Here is a 19,847-nt window from a genome sequence, read left to right as displayed (position 1 = left end):
TCTCCATCAGGCGAGATAAAAAAAATTCCGTTGGTTATATGCACAGTCGAACAATGGTTGAAATGGAACAAAAGCTCTCGGATTTTTCCTGTACCACACGATACACACTGAGCGTAAACAGAGCAAGAAAGCTGGCACGGGTCATTGTTGCAAATAGTCAATCGAATTGGNTCTTGTCCTTTGCTGTATTGATTGGATTATTAAGCACGTTTAATCCTTAATTACATGTATAATTCTATTTACGATCACACAACTTATTGAATATACTAAAACCTCTTTGAAGATACATTATGAATTATTTAGAAAAATTCTGCATGATGATAATTCAATTACATTACGTGATGCAGTTAAAGCAAACGCGGGCTACTTTAATTTTCGTAATTATTCCAAAAGTGGTCTTTTTGACTGCAAGCAAATGGTTAAAATCTCCATCAGGCGAGATAAAAAAAATTCCGTTGGTTATATGCACAGTCGAACAATGGTTGAAATGGAACAAAAGCTCTCGGATTTTTCCTGTACCACACGATACACACTGAGCGTAAACAGAGCAAGAAAGCTGGCACGGGTCATTGTTGCAAATAGTCAATCGAATTGGACACCAACCGTCGGCTTTCCATCTGTCGCGAGATCGAGAATCGAATTCTCGTCCACGGAGCTCGTCCGATCACCGCAGCATATTATACATTCACCCTCGTCTCTGGTCCCGTCGTCGTCGTCGTCCCGCGAGTCGCAGCCTACTACCGTATACCTTAACATAATAGGATCGCATTATACAGTATACACAAAATTTCCAGTTTAAACGCGGACCACGTTCGAGTCTTAAGGTCTTGTCGAGCGAGCGTTTAAGTTTTCGTGAACTCCGTTGGAGTTCCCGGAGGAACGCATATACACAGATACATAAGAAAAGTTAAGTACAACGCGACGATATCGCGGCTGGTAACAGCACGTGCGTCGAACTCCGCGCCGAAATCGAAAGTTATATACACTCGGTTCACGTAACTCTTCCGCATATCTTCGAACTTTCTCTGTCTCTCTCTCTCTCTCTCTCTCTCTCTACTGCGAAAAACTTTTGAAATACTACTTTACTTAGTCTTCTGGTCAGACCGTGCGAGTTCAGCTTTCTCGTCGGGTGTTAAGCAACGGTAAATTAAAGAAAAGTTAACACTTCTCTATGTGCTTGTAACTCGCACTGTTTTTTAATCTTTCCTACGATTGTCATAATTAACGATACGCGATGTATTTTATTAGCTGTTCCTTCGTCGATTCACGGAGTACCGGTATCGGAAGTTCCTCAACTGCGTCATGGAAATTACAATGCGACGTATCCGTTCATCCGTTGAACGTCCGACGCGTCGGATGGTCGGGTTTCGAGCGATTATGTCGTATAATCCGCGGTGGGTGCGTTTGTCACGGTCTAGATGGGCGCGTACACCGCATCGCGTCGGTGTCGGGTGTCCCCGCGGGTGATATTCCCTGTTATCCGAAACGCAGGGCTGTTATCCCACAGGACTTACCATACGGAAGCGGCTCGGCGTGGCGCCGCGTGGCGCGAGGAGGAAGACAGCTAAAGAGAGCGAGCAAGAAGAAGAAGCGGGTGAAAAGGTGGGCGAGGGAGGGTGCGGCCAGTCTTCGGATTAACAGCCAGACGGGCATTAATCACCGCGGCGTCACCAGCCGTGATCTCACTGAATTTGCAATTAATTCGAAATTGCCGTTATCATGATAATTCTAGCAAGATCAAGCTCGTTAGTTACGAATTCTCTCGTGCGAATCAGAATTTCTATATCTACACAATGTCTATAACAATCCGAACTTTATTTCTTCTTTACGTTTATAAACTACACTGAAGGTCTTCATAGTTCTACGAAAATTATGCCAAATTTATAAGGCTGCTAATTTAATGATAATTAAAACAGAAACCCTGCACATACACGATATCTAACTAAAGCTACGAAGTTTAAAACTTATTCAATTATATTATGTAAATATTTTACTGGAGTTAATATTCTGCTACTCTATAAAGACGGATTACTATGTCATACGTAATTATAATTGAAAATAGGATGAATTCAAGGCTGTGTGTTTAAAGAATATAACAAAAAGCGTGGGGACTCCTGAACTTTCGGGGGACAATGTATGCGCACGTGCGGCCACGTTCCCGTGAATATCTATCGCGTGACGTAATAAATTGTTTGCGGTCTCAATTTAATTAATTAGCGGTGGCTCGCGAGTTAGCTGTATGCGAGGTAGTGATTAAAATGAAAAATGAACGCTCGTCCGATAACGAGTATTCAAGTGGACTTTATATGAAGTTTGTTGTAACAGCGGGAAACCTTTCGCTGTTAGTTTCGTATAATTTGATTTGAAACGCTGTTACGTCCGATGAGACCGGGGGACGCGGGGGAGGGACACGAGTGGACCGATCTGCCCGCAACGGTTTACACGGCCCATCACAGACAATGACTTATGGCGACTTGATGATTTTGTTGTCCCTGAATTTATTATACCAGCGTGGTGCTCGACTCGACTCACATACGCCGGGGGAGGTATTAACGTTCGGCTTTAACGTCCGTTGATTTAATTAGTCGCGGAACGATGCGAGACGTGTTCAATTAAATCGTTCGTAACGTCACTTTGTGTTTTACATTTACCAATTTACGGAACAATTTAATGAAGATAATAGTATTAAAGAGACGAGGAACGTTGATAGCGGTGAATTTGTTCGTAACGAAAGAATTTCGTGAGTATTGATTTTATATTTTTGCGCTCACCCTTTGTAATTAATACGCCGTGATTACTACATACATCTGTGCAAATGATGTTTAAACAGAGGAGACGTGATTTCCATCAAGAAATCGCGTAAACAGTTTCAGTATCTGTGAAAATTTCACATCATAAAATTAATTAATTCCATAAGTCGTTTCCCCCCATGAATCATTAGTACAAAGATGTGATTACATTTTATTCCTCACTTTTCATGCATCATTATATGTGTAATTATCTTATGTAACAATGGTTTCGTCTGGTCGTATTAAGCGTGAATTTATTACAGTGAGCATTCGAATCGAGTACGGCTTCTGGTGGGTGATCAGTTCTGTCAAACAACGATAAGACAAGGGCGACAGGTCGCGCCCTTCCGGACAATGGGGTAGAGTCGATCTAGGCGGCAGTAATATCCTTTTTTCAACCGAAAGTGCGTCCCATTGAGTTCCCATCGGTCCCGAGAGACCGACGGTATTACAAGTAATTGTCGCCCTGGGGTGGCCGCACCGAACCCTCCCCTGCGTCGAATCCCGTATTGCTATCCGGTCCCGAAGGGAGACGGAAAACTAGAACTGAAACGATAGAAACGAGCACAATGAACTAAGCTAGCAGAAAAAGAATCAACAATTTAATGGTGAAACAAAAACAAAGGAATGGTGAGCTCGGGAATGAAAGGTAAATGAGGACGATTTGAGGAAAAAACTAAATGGGAAGTAACGAGATTCTAAGGAAGGGGAGAAACTAGATATTTATAGAATGAACGATTTCGGAAAAGGATTAAGTGCAAAAAGCGTAATTGCTTTCCGAGAAAGTAAAGAAAAGCAATCAACGACGGATATTCGAAATCTGTGAAAACTGTAATGGAAACAAGTGAGAAGAGAGAGATGGAGAGAGAACTCCCCATAATTCTAGGACCGTTTGTCCCGACGACGCGAGTGGCGGACCCCACTTCGAAGTCCTAGCTCGGGGGAAAAAGTAGCGACGAACTTTCGCCTAACAAGTGGATGATTCACAAATCATCCCCAATTCCGTGTCCGTCGCCTCACACCAATTGGAAACTTCGTACCAGTCTATAGCCTCGGTCCATGGTAACCAATAACTTTCTTTTCGTTCGAATCGGTGAATCGAAAACAAAAAAATAGAAATGAACAGATTTCCGGAGGACAGGAAAAATGGATGAGAATAAAAAGCGAGAGACTGGGATTTGATGTTCCAGGAATCAAATGCTTAATCGAGGGTGCTGTGGCATGAAATTCGGACCCACTTTTTATTTGTTTGTCAGCTTGTTTTTCTTATTTTTCCTATTCCTTTTATTTTAACTAAAGGTCACAGGATAATCCAATTATTTTTATGCAAATAAATGTAATACTTTTTTACATTTCGCCCATTGCACGCATTTTCTGCTTATTCCTCAATTTTCTAGAGGACAGGTAATTTATCAAGCATAAAACACGGTTTGCATCTTCGGTGATAATTTCCACTCTACTTCCATTCCCATTTACACTTCATTTCACATGGTCATGGTGAAACTGAAAGCATCAGCAGCGAACGTCGCCTCGTTATTAATCGCGTTTTCAACGATGAAACCGCAGCGAACGAACGAGAAGTACATTTACCGATGTCGGATAAGGATCGACGTAGCTAAGCCATCGAATCGGAGCTGCGCGGTGCACGTGGTTGATCGTTCACTAGAGATAAAAGAAACAAAGTGTCGTGAGTCACGAGGGCGCGATCGAACTTTTCTGCTCCAGATCGGATCAGATTAGGTGATGCGATGCGCAATCCCGGAGACTTTTCGTTTGATCCTAGAACGGAGATAAACGGGACTCGAAATAATTCGATGAGTCAGTTCTCTGGACTCCGAACAAGAATCCTGTTCACGAAAAGAATTAGAGAGACAGAATATTGGATAAATCATGAATGTTCATCTGAAGTTGAGATTTAACAATTTTTAAATACATATTCATCCTCCCCAATTTGATGTTTCTTGAATATACCAATTCTATATTGAATAATAAAAATTATGTTTATAAAAATAAAAGGAAAGAATAATGATTTATGTAGTATCTGAATTATAAACGATATATTTATTTTTTTACTGTGTTACAGTGTTTCGACCTAGACACGACTTTGCTTCGGGAATATAGAAGCATTATTTTGTAAACGGTTCAGTTGCAGGTAACTGAGATTGGTCAATTTTCCATGAATATGTTGAAACATTGAGATAAGTCCGCATTGTACCGGAAAATCTTGACTCGAATTTGCAACATTTCGTTGGCGGTGATCGAATAAGTTTCGCTTCATCGAGCGAGCAATTTTCTATGATCGCATTTTGGATTCCATCGGATTTTCCATCCCATAGTACCGCGCAATTCCTATGTAAATTATCGCTCGTGATCGTCTCCCGGATTTTTCTTTCTCTCTTTCTCCCGCCTTCTATTTTCTCTTTTGGTTACATTTGCAGGATGAGAAGCTTTTATCTCATATCTGTTTTCAGTAAGTTCTGTTTTCCGTTTTAGTCTTTTATTATGAGAATTCGAATAAGCTATATAGGAAAGTACTTATACTTACGATTCCCTCCTAATATTTTTTTATACATATATACGTAATATAATTACTACGCATTTTATGGGCAATAATCATGGAAAAAGGATGAGTAAAGGTAATTAGATAGAAATCAGGCGTTTTCATTAGGAAAGTCCCACAAAGTCCTACGAGCTGAAATTAGGATTCATCTATTAAGAGAATTGGTCTATAGAGGTAATACCAATTTTTCCTTATCTGGATACGTAGTTACACGGGTGAAAGCAAAGGGGACACGGGTACTGTCTTCGGGCGAAGAAGATAAGGCGGGAACGGCGTTTTCGTGACCGTGAGAACGGCGAGATTTCGCGGTTAACGAACTTACAGAGAAATCCAAGAGATAACGAGACGAAGGGATGGAAACTGCTCCCCGCGGGATGAGGCGGATCGTCCCGCGGTGTTCCCGCGGCGACAATAAAGCGCCGCCAAAACCGCCGTGTATTCGCCCCGTATATATAACCCCTTTCGACGACGAGCGACACGCACCCGAGCAATTTTGCTTGAGAACGACACGTAACGCCACTCTTCATCGACGTTTCGTTGCGAGGAAGTTTCAGAGAGTGAATTCAACAAATTCTACTATGCAACGCTGTTGTCATCATGATAAGACGTTACACCGAAATGTTGTTTAGAGCAAATGCATTTTTGCTGCTAAATAGTACGTTAGTATTTGACGTATTGTACTCTAAATAAAATCCTACTTTTATTTACAAGTTAAGCACATAGTACAGAATTAATTAAGTACATCGTAATAGTATGGTAGTTGAGAATAAGATTGTTGGACGATAATCACTATTTCGCTAGATGATCACCGTCACTCCACGAGCCATGTAATTCAGAATAATTATCAAGAACATCTTGTTCATCCCTCATCAACAAAGTCCTTTGTTGCGGGCTTGGCATTTAAGACATTGAACCAACAATTACGTCCGGTAATAACGTCGAATAGCGCCTCGTCGTAAATTAATAGGAACAAAGTTTTGATAGAAACTCTATTCAATTATAATTTGCTATAAAAGGAAATGATATAAAATATTCTCTAAAAATTCTACCAGATAATTGCAGGTAATTTAAGTACAAATGTACACATACATTTGAATCAGATAAGATCTATAATAGTGACACAGTATTTCTACGCTGTAAGAAAGAGTCATTTTACTTGAACGAAAAAGACTGTCATAGGTTTCATCAATTCAGTTACGCAGGAAAGTGGGGATGAAAGGAGGGTCGGAAGATGGATCCGCGACTTTTCGCGTTTTCCTCGGCGTTGTTCCAATTTTGCAGAGCCTCGACGGTGGGACGCGACGCGTTCGTTCGGTTTCCTTGGCGACCGAAGGGAACGCAAAACCGAACCGCACGGTTTATATCATCCACCCTTTCTCTCCCGCCGCGAATACCGGGCTGTTTGTATTTCATATTGATAGAGTATTGATACAGCCCTTCCTGTAACCCCTCCGCTCGACAAACTCGACCCCCGTGAACCACCCTCTGTGAGGCATCGCGACGGTCCGTTACTACCCTCCACCCCCGGCCCCGCTCTGATCCCGGCCACGTAAACGAGCATGCCGTGAGCTACCATTTCGGTCGGGTCACGTGTTTACTTTGTTCCGCATTGTTGCACCTCACTAATGGCCGATGCAAGCATTTTCCTGTGTATCGTCGCACAGTTCCTAACTCGTATACAATACTTCCTCGATGAAAGAGTTTTATAATAAATGCATGTTCCGTCCCTACCACTGGAAATATCTCAAGAACACGCATAATATTGATGATTCGGAATCGAATATCCATACATTTTGCTAACACAAAATTTGTTTATTATACTTGTGACATTTTCTTGAATGAAACAGAATATTTTTTAGGAACCACTGTTTCTAGTTAACAGAAAATGAATGTGATTTTAGTATCCTTCTAGTGGTTGTACGAAACCCTAGTTTGTTACATATTTTCCCAAATCTCTGCAAGACTTAACTCCATACCATCGCTATTTTGCGACTAAATAAAGATATGGTTTTGTGTGTTTATACGTTGTTGACAAAGTATAAAGAATGTAGCGTTTTTAGCTTGAGTCCCGCTGTTTGCGCATTTATCAGGGGAGTACTATACTGCTGAATGCGCCAGTTACAAGTTGCATCCGCAGTGAATAGTACACTTTTAGGAAATACAAGCCGAGGTAGAGGTAAAGGGATCGTAGATCGTAATGAATAAGCTGAAGGTGTGCGGAGTCTACACCGGTTATGTGTACCTAAATATTCTACCTTAAAAGGAACCGGAAATTTAGCTCCGGATTAATTAGCAGAAGAAAATAAAGTAGCGTATTATACATGCGAGTGGTTTTGAAAGAACACCCGTTTCCCATGTAGCTCAAGATTTCCTTTTACCGTTTTTTAAAAAATTTCTGTTTATTGTATTTCAAAGAACTACTGGCTGATAATTTAACAATTAAATTAATTTTTACATTAATGTTAGAAAATTATTGATTCAATCTCTGATTTTTTATCAGCAAGCAAAAAATATAGAAAACTTTACGCATTAAACGAAATGAAAAAGAGTTTAGAAAGAATATTTGAATATTTGACACACGTGCATTTATTCCTTGACTCACCGGATGTCCAGCGAGACTCTGCCAAGAGAATTCAAGGTCCGCGATGTTCGCGGCCACAGGCACGACGAAGTTCATCGCGTAGGTATTAACCACCCCTTCTCGAACGTAGTACAACTCGGCATCGAGACCTGGAAGCAAAACAGTAATGTTTATCGATCGGTTGATCAATTATGGAAAAGGTAATACAGGCGAAGTGAACGGCCGAGTGAAATTTTCCCTTCTATCCGTCTTCGTGAGCCGACCGATCAGACCGTGACACGTGTAACCTTCTCCCCTTTGCGACGGGGACATTGACCAGAATATTCTTTAACGTAGACGGTCTGACAATAAGACCCCGGACAGCCCTGGGCAGCTAACCCATACGTACATCTGCTTTAAAACAGTTAATTTCAATCTCTTGAGAAAGACGCTTAATTTTTTATAAGCTCAAGATTTATGCTATTTATGAAACACGCTTCCCAAACTTGAATTACAAATTGCTCTTCCGCGAAGTTATAACAAATGAAGCAACTTCTCTAGCCGGCCAATTATAATCCAACACAGCGGCGCTGCGCCGCGTCGCGACGTGTAATTACACGACACGGGTAAATAATCCATTCAAAAGTTGTGCGGCTCAATTTTCAGTTTCCTGGCGTTAATTATCCGCATGGAACGCCGAGTTACATTTAATCTATGTCTCGTTTTATCCCCGATCCTACGCCGGCGCCAGGATCCTCTCTTGGCGCATGTTAGGATCGTCCAAGGACCCGACACTATCGCTTCGCTAACAATCCTGCCTCCTGGCTGAAACTTATCCGGCGATTACTGTCGCTACGTTTGCTGCGCGATAACATCGTATCTCGGGGGTATACACCGCGAAATAACCGTGGGTATTCCGCAGACGGATTTCGTAACGCGAATCCACCTCGGAGGCCTTCCTCTCTCTTTCTGTATTCCCTGCTTTTATTTCCTCCTCCGCCGCCCGGATCACGGAATCTTCCGCGAGATTCTTCCGCGGGGAAGGATCAGATCGCGGGCACACACGTTTCTCGTCTCGTTCGCGGGCAAATCTTGTAGACAGGCCCGGCTACACGAAGACGATCTGAATTTCCTCGGGCGATCGACGCGTCATCCGTCTGGCTTCACGTATGACTACGCAATTCGATATCACATTTGCGACAACCCGTCTTCTGCCTCGCACATACACTACGATTCAAAAGTCTCAGTGGAATAAATCCGGTTGGATCGCTCTCAATTCAAAATTCTATTAGTAAAAAATAGAACCACGTGTAAGTCACACAAACAAATAACGGATTAACGAAACTTTGCTAATAATATTTAAAGAGGGATGATGCACTTCGTGGTAAATTAATACCATTTTATGCAGACTATTCTGATTTGGTGATGAGTGTATGTATATAAAATATTTGTACATATTCAAAGTGCAAAGCGTTAGGTAATCCGAAGTCTTGGGGTATGGTGTACGTTCATGAATGTATGTATGTGCATGTGGAAGTAAAAAGCAAGCGTCGCGATAAGATGTCTTTAAGGATGGAAAATAGGTACTCTGAATCTAAAATATGCACGTGCGCATCTCGATGAAAGAGGTGAAAGAAAAAGCGTTTCTCTGAGGAACACGTGGCGAATGAACTGTCTTTTTGAGGAATATAAATCGCGGAGAAGTCGTGTTATGGCAAACCTTGCAATATAGCAATTTCAAACATGTGAACGTGAATAGTTCGATTCATTTATATTTATGTATACGTTTCGTAGAGGATATAAAAATTATTTTTACATAAAAATCAATGTATGGCTCATTTCGTTATTTAAGTGTAATTCTTGATCATTTCAATTAAAGGTTCAAACTTTTTCAATATTCCACGTTACGCTGAAGTTAATTACCGCCGCCAAATATTAATTAATATGAGATCGCGTTTAAACTTTAAATTAATTTTCCACAGGTTTTTTAATCTTCTCTATAAGATTATAAAGAATCTTTATATAGGAGTAAATGATTTAATATAAAACTAGATTCACTAAAATTACTAAGCAGTAATAAAACAATTTAAATGAAGGAAACTATAGCTTCTCGCTTAAACTTCAAAATTGGTAGCTTATTTCTAGGAAAACTAATTTCACTCAGAACTTAGAAACTGCCTTTCACATTTGGGAGACAGAAATAAACTCCAGGAGAACGTACGACACAATCTTCAACTTCTTCTTTAACTTTTAAACCTGAAAGTAAGTAACGACATCTTAGCTCCTCCGCGAAATCTTTCGAACTCGGGAAATGAGTCTGACTTTAGATGGACATTTACTACTGCGCCATGTCCGAAGCTCCTAAGGCGTCGAGACCTACTTTCCTGTGTTATATTGTACGGGGTACGTTGATCGGCAAAGTTTCTCAATCAATATTTCGAAAACCGGAATTCAAACAAATAACTTCGCCTTATTGTTAGAATAAACTCGTATAACTTCTCACGGTTTATTGCAGATCATAACAATATAACAAGCGAAAAAGAAGTAGCACAAACTGAATTCATTGAATCGAATCAAATATTTTCTCTAAATATTTATAGGTCAGTGAATTCTTATATAAACGATTTTTAACATATTCTCATAATTTTCTTAATTACTTTTTCGTGAATGTGAAACACAAAATACTACTTCAAAAATCGTAAAACTTGCTTAAATTAATAACTTTAAATTAATTTTCCACAGGTTTTTTAATCTTCTCTATAAGATTATAAAGAATCTTTATATAGGAGTAAATGATTTAATATAAAACTAGATTCACTAAAATTACTAAGCAGTAATAAAACAATTTAAATGAAGGAAACTATAGCTTCTCGCTTAAACTTCAAAATTGGTAGCTTATTTCTAGGAAAACTAATTTCACTCAGAACTTAGAAACTGCCTTTCACATTTGGGAGACAGAAATAAACTCCAGGAGAACGTACGACACAATCTTCAACTTCTTCTTTAACTTTTAAACCTGAAAGTAAGTAACGACATCTTAGCTCCTCCGCGAAATCTTTCGAACTCGGGAAATGAGTCTGACTTTAGATGGACATTTACTACTGCGCCATGTCCGAAGCTCCTAAGGCGTCGAGACCTACTTTCCTGTGTTATATTGTACGGGGTACGTTGATCGGCAAAGTTTCTCAATCAATATTTCGAAAACCGGAATTCAAACAAATAACTTCGCCTTATTGTTAGAATAAACTCGTATAACTTCTCACGGTTTATTGCAGATCATAACAATATAACAAGCGAAAAAGAAGTAGCACAAACTGAATTCATTGAATCGAATCAAATATTTTCTCTAAATATTTATAGGTCAGTGAATTCTTATATAAACGATTTTTAACATATTCTCATAATTTTCTTAATTACTTTTTCGTGAATGTGAAACACAAAATACTACTTCAAAAATCGTAAAACTTGCTTAAATTAAATACCTGAAATGTGTCGGTACTCAAGAACAAAGTTTATTTAATTGAAACAGGAAATTATCGGATTGAAGTAATCAATTTTCCGCAGAATATCTAATACGGAATATATTAAACAACTTGTAGCAAATCCAATTTAGAACACAGCTTCCAATATTTGCTGCTACATTTCCCGAATATATGTACGTACGGTGAAATATTAGTATACGAAGTTAAGGCGGCGTCGAGCATAGTCGAGGGTAAGCGTAATAAGAAGATTAAGTAACTTTCTACTCAGTGCCGAGACTTTTGCGAGCTAAAGATCAACAGAAAGTACAGAAACTGATAACGACAGTTCGTTGAACATTAAGCAGAACATCAAACTAATCGAATTAATGCTCGGACGTCTTATATATTGATTGATAACATCAATTCATACATGTATATCTTGTACGAAATGACGTAAGTGAAACTTCAGACTTACTGGCCTAATCTATCATAGCAAATTTAATGAGTGTTCATAAAGCATAGAAAAATCTTAATCTATAAAAATAGAAAAAATTACATTATAAATAATATCTACATGATTGCACCAAAAATTTTAATTAAATTTGCATAATGTAAGAACGTTTTAGACATTGCCCAGTTTTATTATTAAAAAATGTGACACAGTCCTGTGAGCGTCACAACGAAGTACAGTACAACGTTGGACAAATGATACCTCATAAGAGGAGCTTATCAGGGTGCATGTTTCCGAGTCTGGGCCTGCACGAGAGATGGCCAGCTTTTATAATTTAATTTAGCCTCAAACGGTGGTCTACTGGTAGCCACGCCTTGAGATACGTCCGATGCAAAATCGTCGACATATTTACACGTCAGTTTATCAGCGGCAGCTATCCGGCAGGAAGTACCTGCTGGAATGCTGCGCACGTAAATGCAGGGACGGGGTTGTGAGCGCGTGCAAACGATGGTGTCGGTGTTAAAAAGCGTGTGAGTGCGTGAGTGGCACCGTTCCAGGCGTCGTGGAACGCGACTCTCGGGGAAAATATTTCAAGAAGATAAATCTCGGGCGATCGTTCGAGGAACGTGCGACGCGGCGGTGGCCCGACTCAGGTGGATTAGGTTGCACGAAGACGTCGAGGGTCTCGCGTGGACAACAAATGAACACGGTCTCAGCCGAGGGACGTTAAGTCTGCATCGAGTTACTCGGATTGTGGCAATTTCTACGGCAGATCCGTGGATTTGTATCTTTCACGGGTATATGTCAAGAGCGCATCTATCATACGAAACTTGTCGTTGTAAATGAAAACGTATGCGCAAGACTTGGAGGGTTAAATCATTTTCGTATTTATTCTTCGTGACGTGTTTCTTGGTAGCATCCGATTGGATCAATCAAATCATTTCACGCGAGTTGGGTGTAAGTACGTACTGATCGAACCCCGAATGGGTCACGGACCGATCTATCAATTTGATTCGGAAGATCATGGGTAAAAAGCTAAATCCGGGAAAGACGGTTGCCCCGTTCCCGTCCCACGGGACCCGTGGATCCTGCATATGGGAAAGAGGGTCGGGAAGATGGGTTATGGGTTCCACTCGGCGAGACGTCGATGACTGCCTCTTCTGCTTGTGCTAAGTAGAAAATCATGTCTGCCGTATGAACGGGCAGCCACTGCTTGGCACTCACCGCGGACTACTAATGTCTGAGGGAGTGGTCGGACTCCACCTTAAATGTATGCTGAAACCAACCTCCCTCCCTCCCCCGAGTAAGACGATCCCGATGCATTTCTCAAAGTTACATCTAGGTAACGCGAACCGTTTAATTCGGATTAGCAATTCTGATTGATGCAGCCCTGCGAACGGGTTCGTATAACCGAATGTCTTCTTATCATTGGTTATGCGTTACATGCCGCTCGAGAATTTGTGGTGGAATTACTATACGTTCTTTGCATTTGAACAAACTTTAAATAAACAAATTCATGTGCTTCCAGGTGTAACTTGTAAAGTATATAAAAGCAGACATTTGACATAATAGTTACACAATATCAGAGAGTTCACTTGAATTTTGAAAAACGTTCAGAATAAATATTCCATACGTGATAAAAAATTCATTTTGCTTTACTGTTTTCACAGGAAACGCGGAGTAATCAGGGGGACGGGTAAACAGTGAGCATTTAGGCGTGTATTCGAAAAGCAGCAGGGGCGGAAAAGCGGTTCAATCAGAGTCAGGAGCCAAGGTAAACACATTAAGGACACAACATCCCTGTTAGGAAACATATCTTGGCCAATAGGGGAGCGCGGCGCGACACGCTCGATTGCGACGGAAATTCGAAGCGTCTTGAGGAACGTTAGGGGTGGAAAAACTCTACAGGGGTTCTGGCGCCGTGAACCACCGGAATTAATCTCGCGTCTGTAAACTCAGTTTCCTGTTCGGAAGGTTCCTTTTTGTTTATCCATTCGTAAGTAGGGACAACCGTTTTCTTTGCCGCACACTTCTTCCTTGATTGCCTGTTCGTGTGTACATCGGAAAAGTTGATAGCAATCGACCTCCATTTATTAAATTATGTTTAATAAATTCTATACGAATTGCTTGCTTAAAAATGTATTATTGTTACACGAAATATATGATTTAACGAGTAGTCGCCTGTTTTAAAATATTGAACACTTTTGTCTTCCCTCCATTTCAGTAGTACAAGTCTATTTAATGGAATAATACATCAATAGTATGCTCCATTTTTATTTCAAGGAACGTCTGTAGTATAATACATGTCTGTAGTATATAAACGTGTTTTACGATAGATGCACTTTTCATCCAATATTTCAGTCACGACCTTAATGGATATTAACAATAATATGATTCTTTCTTGTTGAACGAAGCTATGTGAAACGTCTGCAGGGTTCGATTTCATTCCCCATATAATGTAACCAATCGGGATGTCGAGATACTCTCGGAGATTTGCTGTATACTTAGAGCCCTTCTCTCCTCCTCGTTCGCAGTCATTTATGCGATCCGCGAACGGTGATCTCGAAACTTTTACCCCGGAATTTCTCGATTCCGTTCGACGACGAGCGAGTGGGCGCGGGCAAGCAGCGTAGGGTTCGATACGAAAGTTTCGTTGATTCGATGAAATTTAGTTACGACCGAGGAAAGTTCCGGGAAAACTATCGGCAGCGAGTTCGCGTAATCGTTGCCGTTACATTTTCATGAGTCAACGAAACTCCCCGTCGCCGTTGTCGCGCGTAATCGATAGGTAGATGTTAATTCCATTCCAGCCGATCCCAGAAAATTTCGTTATCGCGGCAATCACTGGAACTGCACGAGTTTGCCCCTGTCTATCTTGTTAACGTTGTCAACTTCGTTTCCGGCGAGCCAGCGAGTTTCAACGGGCAGTACTTATTCACCGATTCATGCTGTTTTCACGTCTGCGAGGGATCAAACGCGTTTGACGATACCATCAGTTGAGATTCACTACTTCGCGAAGACGCTCAATCAATATTATCGAGACAAATATAATTAATGCCAGAACACCGAGGATGATAACAGTTATGAGAAAAATTAGTTTTAGTAATTTACGTACGAACGTTTGAACTTACTCGGCCAGCTTAGTTTATCCAAGCCATTAATCGCAACGCGATTCACGCTTTCGCGTTCCTCTTGGCGTAGCGTCGAATGGAATTCTGGGATACTCATTTGTCGTAACCTGGCGCCTAGAGTACTTCACACGGCGTCACGTTGACTGGTCGAAATTGCAATAAAGAAGATAGATGAAGCGAGGGAGAATATCACCAGCTAATCTCTTACCACTCCGTTTATCATCCTTTTCCTCTCTCATTCGTTATTCATTAATGTTCATTCCGTTTCGTTCACCGAGCAGCGCGTTACTTGCAATTTTTAATTCGATACTTTCCTTTAATGTACGTGCTGGCCATATTACATATTCTTTCTTATTTTCATATTCATTCATAAACAAATTGTATTTTGTCTTTCAATATTTTAGTACGATTGGTACAAGAATATTTATATGGTGTATGTACAACACTACTACATTGTAAAGGATTTGTGTAATAACTGATTTGAATAAAAATGTCAAAGAATAAATGAAAATCCGATATTAATGATTCTTCATTTTCGACATTTCATTTATTTAATAATATGCAGTACCCCTCGGTCAAAGATTTCTGGGAAGTAGTTTCGAGGTCCAGGAGATGTTTCATCGTAAGCCCTGAGGCACCTGGCCGCGTACACTCAATATTCCGACGGTACCCGTTCCCGAAATTCCTTTAATCCACCATAATCGCGGCATGATATTTTCATAATCCTCCTGAAACTTTTACGGTTGTGCCGACCGGTCTATTCTGACGTCGAGTGTACTACCGAAAGTGGCCCATTTGGGAGCTTGTATCCACTCTCGACGTCGAACAGAGCCGGGCGAGAGCCGGAAGCGAGCGGAGCAACGGAGACAGAAGCTCGTTCTAGCAAGCTGGCGTTACTTTTCGCAAATTATCTCGCCAGCGAGAGCCCGGAGCACTTGGTCTGAAAATTATCTACGCCCATCCGACGGCGAGTCTCGCCTCCCTCACGGGCTCTCCCTCTCGCTTCCACGCACGCGAAATTGGCTTCCTTTTTCGTTGCCGACCGTCTCCATCCACGGCCCGGTTTTCTTGTCGCTTCCGCGTTCGAAGGGGTTGCACGGGCTGCAGTTACGTCGGATCGTTTGTGGAAAAAGTAAAAAAGAAGTGGCGTGAGAAATCGGGCGAACGCGGTGGTACGAAGAACAATGGGCAGCGGCGGGGAAAAGAGAGAAAGAGAGAGAGAGAGAGAGGAAAAGAGCAGAGGGAGAGAGAGTGCCATTGTTTCCCCGAGTGGGCCGCAAAAGAGCGTCGTCGAGTTAGAGAGATGTTTGTCTTTAATTAAAATCAGTCACAACCCGTTTCGCGTGCTCCGACGAATCTCCCTTTGCTCCGCTCACCGTTCCGCTCAGAACCCCTTTCCCATCTCGCTCCCAGTCGCTTACCGGTTTGTCAAGCAGAATTCTTAATATTCAATTATTCCGCGCTGCTTTTAATTAGCAGCGCATCCGGCTTTCCTTGTGTTTGGATGTTTTTGATCGAAGTTCGTTGAAAGCCGATCCCGCGGGACGAAAACTTTGTTCTATCCGTAAGTAAGAGGTAAATTCTGCCGCGACTTTCGAGTAAATGAAAGAACAATAGTAACCGTCGCGTTGTACGTAATATAAAATTAACACATCCGACACTATATTGAATTCGAAGGTATGAAAAAATTTAATAAAGAAGCAATGATTTTAATTGATCACGATAATATGTAATCTTTTTATCTCACATATCGAGACAAATATCATTATCAGAAACAAAAAAATTAAAGTCTTAGCTTTGACACGGAGGAGCTTGGTTGAATTATCGTTTTCATGAAATTTCCGCGACGCACGGGAACACTCTGCAAACACATTACCCGGCCTTAATTCAACTCCATTCACCCGGGGTACAACAAATAACAAGATTCTCGCGTAGCCAAGAACGGCTATGAAATTTTCCCTTACATTAACGCCGCTAAATAACAGTAACGCACGAGACAGAAAGCAATCCTATTACAAAGGAGTCACCGTATTGTGGAACATTTCCCTCAAGTTTCTCAATTAGTCACGTTCATCGCTCGCAGCCAGCTTTAATGCACGCCCAAGCTACGGCCGGGGTCGCGCTTTTCCGTGCCCTTCTACACCTACTCATAGTCGCAGGTGTATCATAAAACCTCGCCTCGCATTCATAGCCACGGACAATCGGTTATTGTTTAAACAATGGCAGCTTGTAAACATGCGTAAAATGCGGGAGGGGAAAACCAATAAGAACAGATGAACAGGGTGAGAAAATTAATCGAGTTTCTACTCGACTTTTAATTACATTACGATCTTGGTGGTGCGAAAAATGAATGCAAGCTATATAGAACAAACATAAAATCTTGAATGAGTTTTACACGATTCTGATATCAGTTTAACAGGATTTTAGTATGCTTTCTTTTTAATATGAAGATATTTTACCCGCGGCAAACATTCATGGAACAATTGTATCGTGTTTCGCATTATGTAAACGCCTATATTTTCATTTGAATTTCATTAGGGAGTAAACATTTTCGAGCTTGCAAATTAATTTTTAATTGGAACAAATCGCATGTTCCTATTAAGATGTTTAGTTGGGTATTGTTGTGCGCATACTGTGAATCACGAGTGCACCGCAATGAAACAATTACCTCTTGGGGTTAATGAGATCTCCCCTTCTCCAATCCAAAAAATTCATCGGATATAGCAATTAATGGTTTAATCGAAGTATCTTCATTTTATTTACGATTTCTTTACTAAATTATGTGCATCCTGCATCGTTTATCGTAATTAGACTACGGACTTTTATGCAAAATAAAACTTGTGTCAGTTTAAGAAATGTGATTTAATAAGAACGTCCCCCAATCCTTTAAACATCATGCTATGCATTTTTTACGTTTTTTATGTACTGAATTTCGCTATAATAATATAAAATCCGCGGTCTAATGACAGCTGTAAAATTCATAAAAAATTCTCAGTTTATTTACATCGCATAGTAGTGAGAAAAATTTTAAGGGGTAATAAAAATAAAATAAAAAATAGAATAGAAGAGTCGTATCGGAAGTTACATTCTTAAGTTATATGCAATTAAGAATTGCACCTGATAGTAGACTACCTGGGCCTGTGACTTGAAGGCAATCAAAACTCTAAATACTAATGTACCTCCTAGTCTTAACTGTTACCCTTGCATTGCACTGCACTTTGAAAACTATTGTTGGTCAGAGAATCGTTTCCGCGTACAGCATAATTCAACAATAAAGAAGTTCTCGTTTAAATGAGAATGTCTTTGAACATTGATAGAACACAATCAATAGAGAAGAATTGCAATCAAATCCTCAGGGTCGGATTCGAATCGTTTCCATATCCTCATCGTCGTGCTTTCAAGTCCGTAGCCGTTCGAGTGTCGGTTCCGCACTCGTCCAAGTATCAACGAAAACATTCATTAAACCCGGTCTGGCACGGCTCGACGCGTCCCGTTCAAATAACTAGCGTCGATAGGGGAAACGAAGAAAACAGAGAAATTCGTTTAAACATCCCTTTTACAAGCGTCATCCATGGGATCTGTTCGATTGCTCTTCGAACGGCGCAGCGTGCCAGCCAGATGCATACACGAATGGTAAGTGCAAGTAGTAGAACACAATCAACGCGACGACAACGGGGCGCGAGAGATCGATTCGAGGCGGAATAGAGGCACGGAGCTCGTCGATAGATAGAAACTCATCGATTGGTTAAGAGGGGAAAGGCACTGTTAACGACTCGCATTATCAGAAGAAGGATACAAAAATGATTGATTGCGGTCCTCGTTGAGACTTAAAAGTGGCGCACGCGGAACGTAATTAGCGATAATTATCGCCGAGCGTGTATCCCGTCCGAATTTTCGTTTTAGCGCGCTGGATATAACGATGACGATACCTGTGTCGTCGATTTTTACCTCTGCGTCGCATCGCGCATTAATAACCGTGTCCACTCGCGAAAATTCACGGTCTGTTAGAGCCCCGAGAAGAATGAAACGGGAAATGAGATTGCAGCTGCCTTTTTACGTTTCTCTTTTTTTAATCTCTACTTCGGTTTTAACGTGATGCGTAGAAATGTTTATTATTTATATTTATTGACAACGCCCTCGCTGCGTGGAAGTTCACTTACAATTCTCGAGTCGTTTATCGGAACTTTTGTTTCTTCTTTAACACTCGTCGCTATCGGGATTTGGTCTTCCCACGTCTGCTCTTTCTATCTCAAATAACAACACGTCCGTTGCAGATTTATCCTATCCAGAACTCGATTACTCTCCTCGAATTCCTCGATATCTCTACTCCCGTTCAATGTCCGGGGACGAAATGGGATAAATCCTCGCGCGTAGCACATAGGCAAAATGAAAAAGTGAAGATGTGCGTTGGAGAAATAAAGATGTGCAGGGAGCAGCTGCGGAGGAGAAAGCGAGAAGAGTTATCAGTTCGGTTGGTCGCAGTAAATAGTCGTCGATCGGCAACAGGCACGGTGAGCTCTGTGGAAACCATCTTTGCTTCTTTCACCCTTCCCGGTTTCGCATGAAAAGGTAAAAGGAAAACGGTACGTGAAAAAGAGTTCCCGTCGTCGGTGGACAGAAGACACAGCGAGGCAGCGGCGAGCGGGTTGCATAGTACAAAAGTCTTCTTTTTCAGATGGTTCGCTTCATTCTTGAAATTCGTCGATGATTACCACCGGGCTTCTTAATTAACCATCGTTGATTGAGAAACCCGTCCTACCGTTCTCATCGTTCGCGGCGCGCGCTGGCGATAATTAGGCGAGAGCTCGTCAGCCGGCCGGAATTTTTAATTGGCGAATACTGCCCGGAACAATTTCTTTTAGCCCCCCGCGTCGAACAGATGCGGAAACAGCGAA

At 41.1% G+C, this 19,847-nt stretch overlaps 1 protein-coding gene across 1 annotated transcript in view; it reads right to left on the bottom strand.

The window, feature by feature from the left end:
* LOC108628892 (tyrosine-protein kinase Drl) overlaps positions 1-19,847 on the bottom strand; it is a 71,489-nt gene that overhangs the window by 38,830 nt on the left and 12,812 nt on the right. Inside the window, exon 2 of the mRNA XM_018031117.2 lies at positions 7,952-8,079. Coding sequence (XP_017886606.1) covers positions 7,952-8,079 — 128 coding nt within the window. The remainder of the gene's footprint in view (positions 1-7,951; positions 8,080-19,847) is intronic.

The sequence above is a fragment of the Ceratina calcarata genome, unplaced genomic scaffold (genome assembly GCF_001652005.2).
Source record: "Ceratina calcarata isolate Rehan_Ccalc_2016 unplaced genomic scaffold, ASM165200v1 scaffold546.2, whole genome shotgun sequence".
NCBI lineage: Eukaryota > Metazoa > Arthropoda > Insecta > Hymenoptera > Apidae > Ceratina > Ceratina calcarata.
The sequence above is the reverse complement of the archived record's forward strand: the minus strand, read 5'-3'. Positions and strand labels throughout refer to the sequence as shown.